At 36.4% G+C, this 21,989-nt stretch overlaps 1 protein-coding gene across 1 annotated transcript in view; it reads left to right on the forward strand.

The window, feature by feature from the left end:
- Window positions 1-4,971: 4,971 nt before the first annotated feature.
- Window positions 4,972-21,989, forward strand: part of lin7a (lin-7 homolog A (C. elegans)) — a 62,346-nt gene continuing 45,328 nt past the window's right edge. Inside the window, exon 1 of the mRNA XM_088922707.1 lies at window positions 4,972-5,047. Within this exon, the coding sequence (XP_088778833.1) occupies window positions 4,972-5,047 (76 nt within the window). The remainder of the gene's footprint in view (window positions 5,048-21,989) is intronic.

A 21,989-nucleotide genomic window follows, 5' to 3' on the forward strand; every position in this document is an offset into this window, starting at 1 on the left:
TGGCCAGGACACAGGGGTAACACCCCTACTCTTTTTTCCCAACTAGTGGGTTGCTAGTTGAGAGCTGCAGGGTGATATGGCTGCTGGTATTTATTTGACAAGGTGTAAACCCCACAAATGATATCCTAGACGTATTCCAATGTGACTTTCAGGAGTATTTACAATGTTTGGAGGAGAAGTGCACCCCTGGCTACACTGAATTCATGATGGCAAGTCCCAGAGGAAAGCCAAGGATTAGCCCAGATGTCATCTCGGCCCTGGTGGTGCTCGGCCACTTGTGCTTTACCATAGTGGATAATGACAAAGCCCAGGTGGACTGAGCGATGACCAAGTCATTTTGCCTATAACCAATACTTTAATTCCTAATATTTGCTCATTTGTTTCAACATATCTACAATATTGCAGTCGGCAATATTGCAAGTTTCTCATACTGTCACAAGTGTGGTGTAATTTATAAAAACATTTTGACTGAGAAACCAATTTAATTATAATACTATGAGCACACTAGTATAATACCAAATGCAAATAGCACAAAATGTTGCTCTGATGTTTTATAAATGCCAGGACATCATCCCATATGGCCACAAATACCTAATCTCTTCATGTCCTCTTTATCGCAGACTCTAAGCTATTTCTCCAACTCATTACAGACAACCATTTGCTGTTAGTCGTTCAGCTAGAATAACCCATCTCTTAATTCTTCAATGTCGACAATGTTGTATCAGCTGTCAACTGGATGCACATCCATGGAAAAAAAAAACAGTGTTGGCTTCTGCAAAAGTGAAGGATGGCAATAACGAATCCTTTAATTAACATTATAAAACAAATCTGATGATAATGGATTTGGTTTTCTAGTTCTTGCAAGAACAGCTAATGCCCTGTTATGCAGGCACATGAATTAATATGTAGTATGCAATTTCTTGGATAGATGGGTTTGTAATGTTTCCATCGTTATGTTTTTTATCAATTATTTCATTTGTTAAATAAATGAACTAAAAGTTTCAGAGTTTGTTTATTACTTGTGTAAGGATTTTCTGTTTTACTTCTTAGTTAGCAGAACAAGCATCGTTTAAAATATAATGAATGTAAATAAGAATAGGTGGAGTACCATAAAAATGACTATTTACAGTGTTCTGATGCATTTCAGCAAGATGGAAAGTTTACACTTATAAGTGTCCGATGGAGCCTTAGAATGTGCGTGGGGTTAAAAAATGCTTAACATTTGTCAGTAAATATTTTACTATTTCTGTAAAATTGCTGGAATCAATTAGAATTTCCCTTTTCCAGATCTACTATGCTTGCTTTGTTTAATATCACAAACTTGAGAGTGAGAGGCCAGAAATTTATGGCAAGTGAGGGAGACTTCATTTTCTTTAAATTGTCCTGACATACAGTATAATGATTTTCTACAAACGTTCCAGATTATTTTCTTACCATAACAAAAATCAATACCAATTATAGAGATTGATTGTAGTACTAACATCAAAGCTAACACGATGTATTACGCAGTCTGAAGAACAGAGAAATAGCTCCATTGCATTTTGAGGCAATATGTGGTACTTTTTCTTTTTATTTGATATGGGTTTTGTTACAAAAGTAAATTGCAAAGGCTGATCAAAGGCTGGGGTTTAAATCAAAATAGGGATGTCTATATATCTATAGTAATATATATTTAAGTTCCCACTGCATACTGACACTCCTTATCAAAAGGACTCAGAGAATAGAAAATAAAGTTAAAGGATTTAGCAATATAATGTCTTACTATGGGAAAAATGTCTCCAAAATAGTGTCAGCTGCTGTAGACCAGAAACATACACATTCTCTTATCATTACGACTACCATATCCAAAGGTATTGCCTTTTTAAGTACGTTTTTTACGTACTGTAAATGTACAATATGTACCAAGCAGATCAAGGAAAAGAAAGAGCACAAGGTTATTGTGTAAAGCCACTTAAACGCCAGATGAAGAAAGATGAGTCCTGAATGTATACAAAACACTTTTTTTCTATTATCAAAATAAGCTTCTCATATCAGATTCATCCAATATATCAAGTAGTAGGTGTATATCAGTCAAGCACAGCAGAAATGTCTCAATATGTATGCATGTATTTCTACAATATACTGCATGTAAGAGGGTGTTTCTATAAATAAGTTAGCATTTATTCATAGATAGTTACACTTACTGTATAAGCAATAATAAAGCCATGGTACACATTAGTTTTCCGCAGTCAAGTGTTGCACTGTGACACCAAAGCATTGTACCCAGTGTAATGAAAATCCCAAATATACATCTGAGGTTTCAGGAACTATACCTGCATACTGCTTTTTACTGTCAGTTATAAACTGCATGTTGTACATGTGGTTCTATAAGGGACTAAAGAGAAAAAAAACAACACTGGGTGGCCAGATCAGGGCAGTGAGGTGGTTGATTCAATGTCCAGTGCACCCATGTTTCATGTCCTATAACAGCATGCTGAAGGAACAGACAATGGGTCCAATACAGCAGAAAGATCCCCATTCAGGATGAACATGATCACTGGGGAGATGTGCAAGTATGCAGAAGATCGATACTTTGGAGCACCACAGCTGATAATGGATTACATCGTGCATGGTATCATGGGAAATGTTGAATTCATTAGCACTGATAGCAATTTTCATTTACCTCTTTTTATTAATATCTTATTATTAGTATTAATATAATTAATATCTTCAACGTAGCAAATACTTGTCAATTGCATAGTTGGACACCATTTTGCTGCTCATCAAAAATGACTGTCCTGATGTAATTAATTTTCAACTGCGAGAGGCCTTGTTATCTTACGTAAGGAAATGCTCCTATATGCGTTATCACTTCTTTAGGTAACCCAAAAAATGAGAAAATGAGCAATATAGAAAATATGAGTAACAAAGAAAAAAAGTAAAGCTGGTTATAAAATAACTGTTCCAACAGAATGTGAATGTCTAAAATGACAATGAAATATTCTGTAAACTTGCTTTACAATCAGAAGTGAATAATGCTCTGGCAAACTAAACTGTTAATGGTGAAAAGAGAGGAATATTTTTATTAACATTGTTTTAATATATGAACCCAGTGCTCCTCAAATGTTTTTAATGGCCTGTGATCTGTTATCTTTATAAAACATTGCATTGCCTGTGACCTGAAATTAATCAACCTATCTTCAGTAGTGCTCTTTCTTGAGCCTAGTGCAGCACCAGCACAGAGATCCCACTGTGCTTTCCTGTTAGCCTGTGAATCAAGTCTTAGAGGCAGAACTTTTATCTATATCTTGAAAGCAGAGCCCCTGTGTTTCTGTGTAACAAACCAGCTCTTTTATTTTTACAAAAAAACATACATCAAATCCTAAATTTGTTGCGGCAAGTTTTTAAGAACCCTTGTGCAGGTCTCCAAGAGAGGACGATGGCTTACGAGTCCGAGAGGGAAGAGGCAGCAGAGTAGCCAGTAGTTCCAGGCAAGGCCAAATCTGGATAGAGATAGGGAGAGTATCAAGGCAAACAAATCAGAGAGGGGCGAGACGAAAGATTTGTCGAGAGGTCCAAGTCTAGAAGAGCCTTTGTAATGGAGGTCCAGGAGAGATAGATTGGATATCAAGGGTTGAGGATGATGCAAGCTCCGATTCCTAATTAGATTCCTAATACCGAGGGATGACTTGGAGTGAACGGAGGGTTTAAATAGTGAAGGAAGGGGTGCGGAATGGAAATTGGATAATGAGGGTTAATTGACGCCAGCTGCACCCGTAACACTTTTGTTATCATGAGTTACAATCTAGTATTTGGAGCTTCTATTACAACACATTCATCTTTTATGAGAAAGAAGTTTATTCTTGCTAAAGGCAAGAATAATGCCTGTAGAAACTCAGATCCCATCCTTGAAGCAAAGGGAGCAAAGGAGGAACTGTACCCTGGACAGGATGCCGGCCACATTGCATACACACACCATGTAGGCCATGTACCATAGCCTGTATGTCTTTGGAAGATGGGAGAAAGCAAGAGCACCCAGAGAAAACCCACACCATGCAAAGTCTACAAAGAAGGTACCCCAGACTAGACATGAGCCCTGGGCTAAAGAACTATGAGCCAGTACAGTAGTACTAACCTCCACTTCACTCTGCTACTCAGAGGGTTGTTTCCTTTATTAGATACCATAACAAGAAAAAAACATTATTCAATATAGTTTAAAACCCAGGAAAGGCAAAATAAGCAGCACAGTTAATGTTTAACTTTTTTTTTCAAAAATATTTACAAGAATGTACGTTAAAGTCTTGACTTTAATGTAAAGATCTTTTTGTTTATGTCACATCGCATTCCATTTTACTTATATTTATATATTTATCTTACTTATCTACATGCATATTAAATAATGCATACATACAGTCCAATTTCTAAATATCAGTAACACTGGATGTAACATACTGTCATTTCTATAATAAAAAAATAACAGTTAATAATATACCGCCCTGTATTCAACCAACATTTTCCTCTAATGCTGTACTGCCATAATTTAGAAGGCTGTAATTGAACGTTAATAAAGAATTATTTATACATCTACAACGTCCGTAAATTAAATCACGTCAAAAATGCATTTGAACTTTGTAATTTACAGTACATACTAATCATTATTTAAAACGTGTTTGGAGTAGCAAATTGTCGGAGAGCCTTTCATGAATACAGGTCACTGTAATTTTTAGTAAATGATAATGTTTACTATTTATTTAATTTGGCTGCTTTCTTCAGTGTTGCAAAAAGTTATATATCCTTCCTAACACTATACACAAACGAGTCGGCAGAAAACAGATGCTACGACTAATGCTCAGGAATATTTTTTTGCGAAATCCACACAGCTTCGAAACGACCTAGGACTGAAAAGGTAATCCTGTAAACCCTGAGTCTTCCAGCCACTCCCATTGACTGGCTCGCTTCTCTCACTCGCTCGCTTTCGTGGAGTTGCTTCTGATGCTGCAGCTAGTCACTTTATCTCCAACAGCAGCAGACATGGCGACAGTGGTCCAACCGCTCACTTTGGACAGAGGTAAGCTTGGGACCAATTTATGCATATTGTTGCTGCTTCTGGATATTTATCTGAGACAAACTTCATGGAAAGGCAAGGGAGACAAATGATTTATCATATACCCAAATACCGAATATCGCTTTGCTTTTTTCCCCCCCTCTACTTATGTTTTCACGAAGATTCTCAGAAAAATGTATCAAGTGGAAATGATGCGCTCTGTACGATTTAAATGCAACTGCATTTTAACGATGAGTAAAGAAAACTGAAGGCAGTTGGATCCCTTTCTCTGTACTCTCTAAAATGTTTCAAATATTTTACCGTGATTATCCGAAGAAATAAAACATCAACTAATACTGCATTTTAATACGAGACATTTTTTTGGTTGATAAATTATAGCAAATGCATTGATCGTAACGTAGCAGTCAAAGTCGCCATTTGAGACAAACTGCGGAAATAGTCGCGCTCGTTAATATAAAATGGGCTAACTTTTATGTGGTTGTAGAATTGGTCGAAACAGACGACAACTGTTGGATGAATTTTCTGAATTTACTCATGACATAATGAAGCTCTTAGTCGCACGGCAGGCTCTTCACTTATCAAGATAAAACATGCCACTTGACTACAAAGTAAATGTGAAAGACTAGGATAGAATTAGACTATGGGCATATATAAATACTATAATTAGAATCACGAAGATCTGCTTGTCCGTTCTTACACGGACAGCTCATTTAGATAACACCGCCAGCGTTTTTGTCATTTGACATTCTCTGTAGGAGCTGTCATACACGATTGCATTAAGCGCAACGTTATAGGTTAAACGATGGAGCCAGATGTATGACGGCATACACATGATGAAGAAATGTACATGCTTACGATATTCTTTACATTTTCTAGGTAGTCATTAAAAAGAATTATAATTTAGCTAATTTTGTTATAGTTCTTGCTGTTTAATGATACTGTATTGACGCATTATCACAGCTTAGCTCTGATTTTTTTTAGTAGCTTGCTATAGTTGCAGTTGCTGTTTACTGATATTAACTCATGTTTTATATTTCTGCACAAAATCACTGTCAAATAAAAATTCAATTCGCACAACTACACAGGAGCATGCCACATTGACACCAAACTGTAAAGAAGCTAACTGATGAGATAAAGTAAAGGAAAGTATATCAGTCATCATGTAGCTGAGTATTATAAATAGCAAAAAGAGATACTGTACTTCAGTATTTCAGTCATGTTAAAGGAACCAGTGACTATGTGCTGTATACTGTAATGATCATTGGCCTCTTAAAACAGGACATACAGCAACACAACTTCCTGGGTTCAAATGAACAAAATTACCATACAGGAAGGATGGGAACCCTGTGGGATTGTTTTGGATGCTCTTGTGTTCTCAAAACTCATTGCTCCTACTTTGTTTCTGAGCAACAATGGTCCTGCATGTCATGTGTTTGTTAAACTGTGTATACTGAGGGATTTGGGGGTGGTCCCTCATCATTGATCTGAGCTATGAGCCCTTTAATTTAATTGTTCAATATAATAGAAAACCATTTTTGAACATAAATTATGTCTCTTCTTCAAAGCTCTCATATACACTTGTTAACAGAAATACAACTGTTAATGATATACATTTTGAAAACATTGCTCTCATACATAATAAAACAGGACTGCATGTCTAATAATAAACAGATCTGTGTCTCATTGAGTTATATAATATATGATTTTGACCAGGTTTTATAAACATGCTGTATGACTGACATTTAATATGAGTGTCCATCTGTTACTATTGTAGGAAAATAAGCAGTAAAAAAAAACAGTTTCAGGAAGTAGTGTGTTTTTATTCATAAGTCAAACTCAGTAGTAATCTGGTCATTACACAGAGGTATTAGGTTAGGTTACATGAGACCTAAATTAGAGAGTTTAATCAGAGGATCACCTACAGTATATGGTTTTCCAGCTATTGGTCTTGCTTAACTAACTTAATGTTAGAGTTACATTAAGAAGCAACAACAGCACTAGACTACACAGAGGGCATATGGTATGGTTCATTTAGGATTTGATAAAGTAACTCAAGAAAGATTAATTGTGTGAAATGTGTGTGCTTAATAGAAAACAGAGAGTAACGATAAATGTAAAGTGCTGAAGCTAGGGTGACTTGGGATGATGAAATTCTGAATACTGTATTACAGTACATGCAGGAACAAAGACAGAAACGATACAGTATATACAACATAGAAAATACAGTAGAGTCTCGCCATTTGAATCCAACTTTCGTGATTTTGTAAATATGCTTATTTAAGATCTGATCTGGCTGTCTGGCCAGCAGAGTCTTGGATGAAAGAAGAGTGGAGCAGGATGAAACCACGCCAAAGATTGTTAACTGCAAATTTCAAAAGAGAATAGGATCGCAAGATGAATCTATTGAGTGAGCCTCTCCCAGCCTCTGCTCAAGTACCCACTACCCAGCATCTGCGCCTCAGTGCCGTCTTGATTTTTCTTATTGTAACGATTGCTTCTGGTTCCGTGTCGGCAGCATGGGCAAAGACAGGCTGGAGATAACTTTCCAGGCTCACTGACAGTTTTACTGCCCTTTTTATTACAGTGGGGCATGCTAATCACACAGAGAGAAGTGAAGGCATCCTCTGGCCACAGAGGGATTCATATTGTTTGTCTTAGCTGATATAGGTTTGTGATTACAGCTGTTTGTTTTAGTTGATTAATGTTATTGTAATTAACTTAAAGCCAATGCATGAATACTTTAATTATCATAAAAGGAGGGTTACTTGTGTACTTATGTACATTATACAATGGTATAATTGGTGTGTGGTGGACTGGGTTGTATGTGGATTTGGCTACTGTGATGGTTCTGTTCACCACACTCTTGTGAATGCTGAGATCTTACTGTACTAAGCTTGTTTCTAGATTATGTTTCTTTTACAAAATTAATAAAAAAGCAAATAAAATGTTAGGATATTGTATAAATGGTTTGCATTTTAAATCAAGAGATTTTAGGTTTAATTTTACCGTGCACTAATAAGGTTTTGTTTAGAATATCGTATACAGGTTTGGGCACTGTGTTATAGAAATGTTATTGTGGCACAGGAATCAGTCCAGAGAAGAGCAACCTGAAGCATCCTGGGTCTTAAGGGAATGTGCCACATTGACACACAGAACGAGCTTTCTAGTCTTGAACAGAGACTACAAGGGAACCTGATTAAAATGTTCAAACTCCTCAAAGACATTTACAAAGTCAGCCCAGTGAACTTCTTCAGAATTAACAATGAATCATAAAGAGGATACAAGTGGAAATTGTGTGGATGTACATTTAAAACCAAGAGCAGGAGGTAATTCTGTTGATTGGGTACCCTAGGTAGCAGGTCCACCACTCAAGACATCTGCAGGCTTCCTCCTGTCACTCTCTACCTGCAACTCTTGGTTTTCCAACTATGCAGATTGTATATTGTAGTGATTTACCTGGCCTGTGGTTAGATTATTTATTGCGTGGTCTTGGAGCTTCACTCCTCTGGTACACTGTAACCCATAGTTCTCCATACTCTAGACAGAGCCGTGATATCTTTGATAACTCTTTGATGTTCAATGGTTACCAGGGGAACTTCAGTTCTCCATCACACTGAACTTATTTCTTCTTAACGCAAATTCCAGTTTCTCTCTTCATAATCCCTGCAGGGATTATTAATAACTGCATTTCCCCTTCTGGGGCAATTTCTCAGTTCTTGCACTGAGACAGGGTTTCCTTTCCCCAGGCGTCCTTCCAGAAGTTATTCCTTTCTCTAGCTCCACATCCCAGGAGTGCTCCCTGTCTACCAACTCTCTTATAACCAGTGGATTTAGGCACCACGGGGTTCCTTAGCAGCCCCTTCCCCACAAGGATTCCTTGCAACCGCCTCATTTATAACCAGTAGATTTATGCCTTATACTGTAGACGCATTCTCCCTCCCCACGGCCAGCCATGGGGTCTACAAGCCTTGACGCCCAAACCAGCTCCAGGATTTGTGAGGCATTAAACCAAACCCTTCTGGAAGAGATAAAACTCTGCCCTGATCTGTACTCTTGCCACATTCGCATTTGTAACTTTAACTTGTAATATAACCGATTGTTTAACTTAATCCGGCCTCGCTGATCTTGTTTGACCAGGGACAATTCTTGATAGCTAATCCCAGAGCCCCCTAAACAGCAGCAGTCAGGTTTGCTGATACTTTTCTCAAGACTTAGTCGACGCAGTTTCCTTATTTGTCTTAACATGAAGGGATTCCTTCTACCTTACCTAGTGGTCACAGACACCACTCCCATCTCATAGTTTCTAGATTCTCATGTAATTTATAGATACCCCCTCTGCAACCTCCAGGAAGAATTGTAACTCTTAAACATGGAATATACTGTACATTAGGCAGAGCAAACTGTAGTTCCCCCTAAATTCTTCTCTTTCTCATCCCGGAGTAAACCGGCTCCTCATAGTGCAATCATCTGGTGGTGGTTAAATGTAACCATAGGAACAAATAACCGTGTTTCTCCCCTCACCCATATAATTCCCCACTAGCAATGTATAAAATCCCTGTCTCTTCAAAACCCAAGGAAAATACTGTATTTTCTGTACTTAGTTCATGCCAGAGCTTGCCTGAGCTCAGCTCCTGCTTCTCAATTTTAGATCACTGCAGCCACATCTCCCTGTGATACTAACAATTTAACATGCAGGTTTACAATGTAAAAAATGTGAAGATATACTTGAAGCATAAAATAATGAATATAGACCATCATGATTTGCTGCGCTACTGATATATTGTGCAAGCTGCCAGTGTAGATTGCAGCATTAAAAACTATTGGGGGCATAAGAGCAGCACAGACAAGCATATAGAAAAACACTAGTGTAGCTTAATTGTGAATTTGCAAATGTGTGAAATCAAACCAGAAACAAAGAAAGTCCTGAGCTGCAGGCAGGTGTGAGTTATCCTACTGATGTGGTTGCAACTAATGATATATAATGATAGAAAATGTTCATACTAAGCCTGTGTAAAATGAGCTGGATGCACCAGACAATTCATCACATGAAGAGGATGTGAATCTGGGTAGAGAAACTCAGGTGCTTCCAGTCATTTGGACCACGAAAACTTCCATCAAACACAAACACCTACGACTAATCATGAAGAAAAGGAATCTAGCAGCACATATTAAAAGGTTAAAGAGTGGGTAACATGCACCTTGACCTTCTCAGCTCCATTACTGGTAATGAGTTCTTTATCCTCTGGCATAGCTCTGGTAAAAAAAACAATCAAAAATCTTCACAGACAAATATTTATTAAGAATTCACAATCTATACAACACAGAACATTAAACATTATTCTATATATAAAACCGTGCACCCCAGAGACCTAGTGTATGTTCTACAGACCTAGAAATCCTGAATGCTAGCCCTGTAAGTTGAAATCCTATGCAGCTCCTTGACAGGCCAACAAGAGAGCTAAAACCTGCATTCTAAATGTGACCTAGCACTGCATTTCCCTTCCTACAACATGGATGTGAATGGGAATCTACCTATATATTCTAAAAATCTATCACTAAACTAACCAACAAACATTAAAGAATTTCGAAATTTCCTAAAATAAATAGGACAAGCTCTCTATAAAAAAGTTCAATATGAACTGGTCAGAACAAGGTCCTCTCGCATGGCACAAACCTAGAGGAAGAAGAGGGTGCTGATGTCCCTACTGTCCCTACTACCCCACTATAAATTCCCTTTTGATCATGTCATGCAGCTGGGCAAACGCTTCAGATGAAACTCATTGTTATTAAATTGTGTGATGCTTTCAGCTGTAACAATAAATGATTTTATTAAATTAATAAAAAAGATGGGACTTCATCCTTAAATAAAACATATTTTCATCCGTGTGGTGACCCTGATCTTTACATGTAATGATTATACAGTACACTACCCCTGCCTTTTGGGTGGACGTAGCACCATTCCCTAGACAGAAATGAACTGTCCTTTGCCAAAAGATGAAGTCTTCTTGTTTTTCTTGTACAGAAGAAATCTAAAGTGCCTAGGTTTTAATGGAGATGACTTCACTTCTGTAGCATGTTCAAAGTACTGAGTACTGTTACTTATCCAGTATAGTATCATGCAATCTGTAGAGCAGAATTTCTAGAGTTTCTAAATAGCAGGTATGATAGTATGTCTTTGGTATTTGAAATGACTAATTAATAATGTTTTAAGAGTTACTTTGTTAGCATGTTATTGACAATCATTGTTTTGAAAATGTGTTAAAAGTGTGCTACATTGATACCTGTACATTATACACGTCATGGTTAAGTGTGTCCAGTACCTCTGTTTACTGTTTAGATGACACTACCAACTATGCACTGTGCATTCCCAACCATGGGGAATTCCAGCTTTACCAGCCTTCTCCCTATCCAGTTTCCCTTCTGTAATAACCCACACCTAGAGACCATAAACTGGCAAACCCTTTTAACCAAATAAGTTGAGGTTAAACCATCTGCAGTCCTGCATTACTTCCCAAATAACAAATCATAACTAGACGTTTGATCTAACCACGATCTAATAGCCCTAACCAAAAGCCTCTTCTAACTTTTTAAAAAATACAGTATTGATCCTCTAAATCATAACACTCTCCAGACGTCTTAAACAACCATAATCCCTCAGAGAAACAGGTGCTCTGCCACACTACCAAACACACCAGACTGGCCAAAAGGCCAGCTTAGTTTTGCGGCCTTTCTTATGTTCTCTTGTTATTCACTATGTAGTTGCATATACATATTGCATCATTTTTTAAAGGAAAACAGGTATTCAAAATAATTAAGGCATCAAAGATGCATAAGTATATAAGTATACAGTGTTAGAATGTTCCTTGCTTGTTGTAGGAGAGATCATCCTGGACAACAACATTTTCCATACTGCTAATTTCTCCATATTTCTAATCAATTCTCCATAATATAATCCAATTTTTATTAAACTGGAAACAAAATGTTTCCAAAACTACTAAAACACTCATAGGATTACCTTGTATATCTCTTTTGTTTGTGGCCATATGTTCATTAATTTCCCCTGGGAAGTAGTAATATACTGTGGTGTGAGGACATAGCACAGTCTCAGAAGGCAGAATTAACCCATTTGTCACCCTTTTTATTGTCTGAACTTTTTAGTGCTTCAGACCACTAGTATTAAGTCTGTTTCTCACAAATAATACTTGCAAAATATTGGATTTTGTGTAAAAGAGACAGGTATAAAAGCTGTCATTCTTTGAATTCATAGCTAGATTAATATCCAATTAAAGTTTAACATAATATACTGTATAGACCATGCAGATTTCATTAATGTTTTATGTACCTTTCTTTACTTCAGATGTAAGTGCATGAGCTAATTTGTTGTTTCCACTGCACAGTACAACTTCAAAAGAACAAACATTTTTCTTTCCAACATTCCCTACTGACTTTTATTGCTTCAGTTAAACACTTGAACTTGTTAACATTTATCACTAAGTTACTCAAATTGTATTTCTGGATTCATTGACGTATAAATTGGTGTTCCTTTACTTTTTAGTCTTCTTCATTTTAAATCAATTTTTTCTGCTGTTAATGTTATATGTTATACTTCACAGATAGTCAGTGTTTTGACTTATACTACAGGTATCTCTAAAGGATATGTGCATTTCCATACTGCATACACAAGAGCTGCAGTCTCAGTGTTTGAAACTGTAACCTTTTCCTCAATTAGTAATATATTGTAAACTTTCATAGGCTGTTCTCACCGTCTCACCAAAGGCAGTGCAAACCAGTGAAAACTGTGTCACACATTGGCCACCCCCAACCATGTCCAAAAGTGTCCTAGTCATTTTGCTATGACTCACTTTTGCAAGTTCTATGCTATGACTGGACTTCAGTAATTTGTGATTTACAGGAAGCAAAGGGTAGCACTACAATCTGTAAACCCTTCCTATTGCATTAAAAATACAACAAATGCATATGGATCCAATGACATGTGCTGCCTTTTAATGCCTCTCTGCACATAATGTATTTCACGTTGCAATTGTAAAACAATATTTTAATATTTTTCACTTGCAAACAATAACATTAATTTATTTCTAATATTTATATTGAAATTCTGTTTAGGATTGTGTGCCAAACTCTATCCAGTACACAGTAGTTTTTAAGTTCTGTGTTCAAAGAAAGATACTAACATTTATGAGATTCACAAAAAAAGGAAAGTACATATAGAGAAGTGACCCAGTACAATAAAATGCAGCCAAGACATTCAGTGATCAATACTTAAATCTCTACCCAAACAGGTCAATCATGTGGAAGCTTAGTGAAGACGTTACATTTCATAGATTAAGTCTTTGTTCATAGAATAATTCAAGATGAAGGTTTCTGTTGCAGTGCTGATCCCTGGAGGTCTATTCAATCTTTTTTCTGCTCAGTTCCTGATCGGTTTGGAAAATGCCCTTTCATTCAAAATATTTTAGACTTTCTTCTGCAACAAAATTGAAGTCTGATTAAATTTAGAGATATAATGCTCAAAATAATATTTTCCAAGTTAATTAGGTTATAAGAAGACAAATTACAGTACATCTTCTAGGAAAATGAGATTTTACATATTGTTGTATTCCAATTGTGTTATTCTGAATAACAATTTATATCTTCTTGTAAAAGGAAATACCTTTGGAAGTAGAGAATTTTCAAGCTAAGAAATTAACTTGAAAGTTAATTAAAGTTAAGTAATTTGAGTCTTGCTTAAGAGAGCTTGCCATCCTTTATTTTAGGAAATTATTATTTCTTTTGTTGTGAAATCCCCAGGCTAAAGAAGTTCTCTCCTTATTGGATACTTGTCTTTAGAATAGGGAGGTACAGTAAATCCCCATTCACTTTTGGGCATTTGGATTTATAGGAAGGCAGATTTAGCTCTGGGTTGTATTCTGTTTTTTTGGAGGATGAAGGTTATTCCTTGTTTTGGCCTTGTTGTGCATTATATAGGTGAATATCAGATGGACATTTTTGTGTTGCTTAAATTGTGTTATTAATAAATATTTGTCTCTCATTTTTTACTTTCACCAGAAATGTGCCAGAGAATAAAGGACTCATGTGCCTTGTCAGTGCCTAAGTAACTCCTGTCACTTAGGTATATATTTCACATAAATGTGGTTGTGTGTGGGGGGAGGGAGCAGTATTTATTTTAAATTATTTTTTATCCCTTTCTATTTTCTTAACTTACTGATTTGAAATGATATATTGCCAAAATCAAACAGAACTTATATGAATAAACCTCCAGTTCAAAATTTAGTGTAAGTCAGGACAGGTGAATTAGTTGTATGGTCTCGTTGCCAAGTTGGATGTGTCAAAACCATTCAAATTATATTTTCTTTGAATACACAAAACTGATTGGAATTAAATGTGGTGCTTTAGGTAAACTAAGGCAGGTATCCTTTCAAGATTGTTCTAAACAGGTTGGCACATTAAAAAAACATACAGGTAGCTGCTGTGATCCACTCGAATTTCAGGTGTAATTAATGTACAGATCATTGCCTATGTTGCAATATACATCTAGAGCAAAATTGTGTAGGAATTATTACAAATGACATTTTTAGCTTGTTACGTTGCTAGTAGCTAATTGATGTGAGTATCCTATCCAGCCATTTATTATAAGAAGGTCTCTAGACACCCTGTATTATGTTCTAGACACTTTGTGTAAAAATGTGCCTCTTGATCTCAGCTTTACATTCACTTCCCTGTAGTTTCCACTTGTGTTTATTGGTTTGTGTTTCACTGTTGATTCTAAACAGGTCCATTGATTAACTTTGTCACGGATATTGAATACCAAATCAAGTCCCCCTGTAGTTTCTCTGTTCAATCCAAGAAGGTTCAATTTTTTTTATGCTGACAGGATAGGATATTCCTTTAAGCCTGAAAATGTACTGTTATACTGTATGGAGTTCACTTTTTTGTAATCTGATGACCAAAATTGCGAATAACATTTTCATTTAAAGTTTTCATTTAAAGTGGAGTCTTAACTATTGAAGCAAGTTCACTCCACAATTTCTTGTAACTTTGTTGCTCCTGCAGCATACGGTTCTCCACATATGAGTATTATGTGATGTTTTAGGTCAGCTGTGGATCGAATTTCTTCAGTAATCCCGCAGCTCCATCATTTCTGCTAGGGATGCTTCTCCATCCCTAGGTATCAAGAGATAGGAGTGAGACAGGAGTGTATGCTTGTGATCCCCGTTTTATTTGGTGGCAGTCATGCCATCCAGAGACTTTTTCCTCTCTACTTCTCTCAGCCACTGTTTCAAAAATGCACACAATCCTGCAGGAATGGAGATCTCTTTCTTCGTCTTTCAGAGGAGATAGCTGTTCCTTTGTTCCTCTATCCCTGCTCCATTTGGAGTTTGATTGAGATCAGTTTCTCTTCTCTCACTTCACTTTTCTTGTTAGTCCTGTGTTCTCCTACTGATAACAATTCTCTCCGTGTGCTCCTTATTGTTATTCCGTTTTTTATTGTTCATTTTTAGTACATATTTCTCAAGTAGTGCTTACTCCCTCCTCCCTCCTTTGCATGTTTTCTGAGCTTGGTCACATAAAGTATTTAATTCTGGCAGGGTCTCTCTTCATTCCCACTGGTTCAGAGGTTGGTCAGGTCTTATGAGGTCCTCAGCTTCCTATGTGAGACTTACTCTTCCACGCACTTGTTTGTACACCTCGAGAGTGGCTACACACCTGCAGCCAATATTCTTCAGTGAAGCTTTATATTCTCAGATGACATGCCGAGATTCTACCCAATGTTGTCCCTCCCAGAACCACCTGTCTTTCTTCAGGGCCAATGTGCTGCGCTATACATCAACACTCCTTTTTTCTGAAAAGGACATATTGCTTGTTTTTCATTACAAAAAATAATCAATTAAAGCTAATGATTATAGATACGTTGAGCTTGTATAATACACACTGTATATTAACAAAAGTAAAGGAAGGTATGCAGTATAGTATTCATGCATTTTCCTACAAAATTATTCAGACCTGTAAACTCAATATTTTGTGCAAGCACCTTTGGCAGCAGTTGCAGCCTCTAATGATGTTTCGAATGTTTCAGCCTGCTTTGCACCCTGGCATGGTGCAAATTAGCTCAGGCTTTCACACATTGCTTGAGGACAGATTATGAAGAGCAGTTTTTATATCTTTCTACTGACTCTCAATTGGATTCAAGTCAGGACTTTGACTGGAGCTCTCAAGGACATTTCTTTTTTTTTTATTCTTAAGCGACACCATTGTAGGTCTCCTTTGTGTTTTGGATTATTGTCCTGAAAGGTGAATTTTTGTCCCAGTTATAGGTCTGAAGGAAGTTTTCTTCTAAGAATTGCCAGTACTTTTCTCCATCTACAATACTGTATGTTGACATGTACTATATCATGACAATCAAAACTATAGGATAATGCCACCGCCACCAACCTTAGTGGTAAGGATGGTGTTGACCGATATGTTTGCAGTATAACTTCGGTCCTTTGTTGCAAACCCCATGCGGTTAGTGAGATGTGTTTTTTTTCAATTATATACTGTACAAATCCACTTTGTGGTAAAACTGAGATATTGCTGGACCATAGACAATTTCTCTCTTCTCAGCTATTGAACCTCTTCTAAACACTTCACAGTGGCTTCCCTAACTATGTTTCTTCTAGCCCAGCTTTTCAGTTTAGAGAGGCAACCTGATCTAAATACTGTTTGGGTACCTTCCACTTCTAAATAATCGACTTCACCGTGGTCAAAGGGATATTACGGATTTTTTACACCATTCTCCCGATCTGTGCCTTTATTCAACTTCATCCCTGAGTTGTTTTGGAAGCTCATTGGATTTCTTAGTTGAGTCTGTGCTTGAAATTCACTACCTTGCTGTAGAACCTTATAGATACATGTGTAATTATGCCACTATGATTGCACACGGAGACTATTCAACTAAATGGGTGAATTTTGTGCTCCTACTTTAGCTTTGGTTTGCCACAGCAATGAGTTGGAATAGCTATACAATCATGACTTTTTATTTGCCTTTCATTTTAATTATCTATTTTTTCTGTTTGTTTTTGACTTTGAATGTGTGGAGTAAGCAGTACAGTATATAAAAAATATTGGTGCCTCAAGGTGTCATGATTTCACACTTTAAAACAACAAAATGTGAAAACTGTACAAAGGTCTGAATTATTTTGCAAAACACTGTATAACTATTTACGATAGTTAGTATACATCCGTCTGTTTGTTCTTATGTAACAAACTGTGTACATATGCTTTGTCGTTGTGTCTTCCACTGATGTTAATTGTAATGCAATGCCTGTGTACTGTACAGTACATCTTACTGCTCTCGCCTTTATTTTGTTGATATGGTTGATAATGCTATGACCAATTGAAGGTAAAAGATTGAGGCTTTGTGCTATATTTGTAAAGTATGACCTTTTTAATTTCTTTTTCACAGTGTCTTGCTTTTGTATCAAGACTTACAGACTGTCTAGACTTCTTACTTGTAGTGCTAGCAGGTGATGTTGATGAGCTCTCATAAGGCATAATGGAGGGCAACATGTTTTGAGGAAAATGTCACAAAAATAGCTGCCCTCTGAGTATGCTACAATACACAACAAAAAATACAATTCAAACATGACTGTGTTCGGCTGGCTGTGTGAGGGGATGATAGTCTGGGCTGGTAATATAGAGTACATGGATTAGTGCAAGATTTATTTGTAGTGAAAAACTTTCATTGTACCTGAACCTGAAAAACCTGAACAAAAACTCATTCAGTGAACATTTTTAAAATGAGGAATTAGTTTACCCAAACATGGTGTTTGCATTTCTTATTGCTTCTCCACATTGTCTTTTAGGAGATGTGAGTAATGTTTCTGCATAAACGCTTAAGTCTTGCATAACTAGCTGTTGCAAACTCAATGTTTGAACTTGCTCAATCTATTTTATATCTAATTTTCAACCTGCCTGTAACACCTTGCACTTGTTCGTGTCAGCTGCCAGGTGTATACTGAGTCAATTGATAAAAATCAGGAAGAACAGTGGTCCTGATATAGATTACATCACCCTGATATCTGCATTTACTGCTTATCTTTACTGTTTTATATCCAATTACCAGTTCTCAATCAAACACACACAATATTTTTGAAAGCTGGCCTGCAATCTTTGAAATTGATGAATTATGAAAATTTTACAAAGAACTTTATCTGCCCTGTGTTCTCATTACTGTAGTTGCTTGTTCAAAGAACTCCCAGCATTTCAAGCTAAGCTAGATCTACCTTTTCTAATATTATGATGTTTATTCCCTAAGTGCCCATTTACATCTAGATTAGTTCTTATTATTGTCTACCTATCTTTCTACATAATCTAAGATATATTGGCATACAATTGGTTGGTTAAATATTGCCATCTTTTCTATGTCTGGGCATCTGGGCACTACTTTAATAATTTTCCAGCCAATTGATATTATTCCTGTCTTAAGCAACTGCTAGTAGAGCTTTGATGACAGCCTTTCAATAGCACATCTTGTTTGCTTAAAAACAGAGTAGAATACCATCAGGCATGTGATAATCAAAATTAAATAGTTACAGTCTACACCTAAATCTGATTGGTCAGATGATCTGGTAAGACCTTTGACCTATCATACTATTCATATTACAATTTTGCTTTTAAAACCACAATAAGGATAGATATGAACATGGTTTCTTATAACACTAATAGGAACAGTAAGTGCTCTAACTTATCCCTGTGACCTCTGATTTTTCCTGAAGGTCACAATCAGAATCCTTTTACCTTCTTATTTTACCTTCTTACAGAGTGCAGAAAGGTACATGATTGTAATAGAACACACTGTATATACTTGTAGGCTCACACAGTATGTGCTTTACCAACAACATGTGTTATACCAGCTACTGTATGTCCTTATTTGTGAATTTTGACAATTATTTAATTTGTAAGCACTGACCTTTGTTTTGTTGTAGGCATTGCTTTAATATCAGCAAAATCTTAAACCTATGCACAAAAATGAAAACTAAATGAGCCAATTTTTGTCTAATATATTTATATAAATATATTTATATATATTTAAAGGTACAGAAGTAGGAATCCTCATATTCTCTAGTAACAATTGCCTTTCCCATGACCTTAGACCTGTTCTAAAGGTCATATGCAAAATCTTGTCATACCTATACAGTGCCTATACAGTAAGAACTTGGTTATTCTGGACTACAAAAGGTATAGGAAGCTGTTCATGCCATGTCTAATAACATAGTTCCCCATGAAAAGGTATGTTACCTTGGCTTCCTATGGTTACTGCTTGCAGCTGTACAGTATTTAATACTTTTTTCTTTTACATTGTATATGCTTTTGCTGTTGTTTCCTATTTTTAAAATACAGTGCTCTGGGATGTTTAATGGAAGAGGTTTTGTAAAATACAGAGATGATAATGATTGTGGTTTTTTATTTTTTTTAACAATGTTTGAAGGATTTATTAATACAAAATACAACATTATTACATTTGGAATCAGGTAAAAAAGGAACATTTACCTTTTGCACAACAAAATCAACATCCAATTCTGTTGCGATAATGATAAAGAACAATGCATCATTCTTCAGGTATATAATTAGTGTGGTTTAAAAATGAGCTGCCTCATGCTTTGTGAGTCGTTGGTGTTCAGTAAGCTATAGGGTTGTAGCATCTGCTGCATGCTGTCTGATAGGTGTGTTGCCATGTTATCATGATTGATCTCAGAATTATCATCATGCTGAAGAGAATACTTGAAGTCTAATTGAATAAATTAGAAATGTGGTAAATCTTAAAGATATTGTAAAGTAGCTGAGGGGGGAATAAAAATGTATTATGCTCATAGTCAGCAAGTAATTAATATTGAAAGCACAGTTCTTGCCAGTGGCACTCCATGCCAGGATGGTAGATCACATGACTAAACTTGGAACGTGGTGTCTGGGTCCTCTCTGGTTTGATTTCTGTCAGACTTAATTTATTGGAATTGTGCCTGGCGATGAACACTTTTTGACAAAAATTCTAAGTGGAGCTCCACAGGAGTAAAACAATTGATTGTTGAGTTTCATAAAGAAAGTCAAGCATGGAAAAAGCAATATCAGAAAATCTAAAAGAACAACATTTTGATTTTACAGTGAGAAATTTACAGTTGAGTGTTGAAAATCTTTTTTTTAAGTTATTAAATGTTCTTCATTTATATAACTAACACTGATTAACACTTTCCATAATGCAATAATCAAATATACAACAATGAAGGAAAAGTATATTTAATGAAGGAAAGTTAAATAATGTCATATATGATTTCTTACATACATTTTGTGAGTAATTTGTAGTTAATTTGCTAAATTAAAATAAAAATATAAAAAGGTAAAATGATAATAACTACAGACATGTCATGATAATCATTGTATATATTTTGACAAAGCAAAAGAAATCAGTGTTAAAGTCCAGTACTTTATAGATAGCAATGAAATATATTAATAAATGCAGAAAAATACCTTGCTCTTTTTGACTTTGATATTTAATAGTAACATTCACTGGAAATTGGGTATTTAAGTAATTAACAATCAGGGCTGAAATATCTAATGGCATTTTAGGCTAGGTTCTTGATAAAATGTGAGTCCCCATGAGGGTGCTTAGTTCAGGATGAATATATTAGTACCGTAGAAACTGATTTATATTGGCAAAAGCTTCAAATAAACCTACAGTATGCACAGTGAAAACTAAATGGGGCATTTTTTGTATTTTAGTAGCTCATTGGACATATACCAGTACATAATTTAGTTTACATTTTCAACTGGAATCCTTACTAAAATAGTAGAGCTGTTGATTGTACTGCTGATTAGTACTCTTTTTTAGAAAAATGAAATTCTGACCTGAATAATATGATTTTATCAAAATTATAGGAGCTTAGTATTTGAGTTCAATTGAAATTACCAAAATGACTGAATCAAGAATCTGTATATAGCCATTCAAAAGACATGAATTACAAGAATAACAGAATTACTACTATGACCCATTTGACTTATGAGGATCACCATTGTCACAGTAGGTTGCTATTGATATGATGGAAAGCAGTCTGTTTGAGAGAGAACATGCCCAGAGAATGTTGTTTTTCAGAAATCAGCAGCCTGTCCAGTGATGCCTTATCTGCATAATTATTTTCAGACTGCAGTGGCTCCAGTACAAGAAAATCTTGGAAGAAGAGACTCATGTGGATGACCTGCATGCTCTGAGGCTGTTCAGGGTTAACGTGTTAAGAAGTAATTGTTATCGCCTGTGAGCCAGAGAACATCTGAGCTGGCAGCACTAAGAGTGGTAGAGTGTTTTACACACTGATGAATGCTATCTAGCTGATGACAGACTAGGTTAAAGACAATATGTATAACATGCAAGACCATACTGTGCTATGACTAAAAACAAGACATAAAAAAAACGCTGTTGAGGTCTTGTCATGTCTGGATTCCTCTCCTAACACAAGTGTGTAGAACATCTGTCTTACCAAGTCAACAAAGCTGCAATGGACGCTGTGTCCACGAGGTAAAGGAAGGACCCTGTGCATTGTTCTGAGGGTTTCCAGGAGATTGTTGGCTCCTTTTCTAAATCGCTGGGCTGAAGTCAGAGTCAAGGGACGAAGGTTCGATGTCGAAGACCAGGGTTTCCGTCAGAGGGGGTCGAAGGCTAGATATCCAAATCGCGAAGCTGTAGTTGGAGTCGAGGGACGAAGGAAGATATTTCAAAGACCTGAGTAACAATCCAAAAGAGAATGTCTCTATAACAGTGGCACTCCAGGCATAGAGCCTAATACCGCGCACAGACCTGAGGGAAACGAGGGTTTAAATATCCTGGGAAGTGGAGGGTTTGGTAATTAGTGTGGTGTCGTGATTGGATAATTGATCAGTGCACTGGCGCTTGCTGGAA

This window comes from Atractosteus spatula, chromosome 8 (assembly GCF_055471065.1).
Source record: "Atractosteus spatula isolate fAtrSpa1 chromosome 8, fAtrSpa1.hap1, whole genome shotgun sequence".
NCBI lineage: Eukaryota > Metazoa > Chordata > Actinopteri > Semionotiformes > Lepisosteidae > Atractosteus > Atractosteus spatula.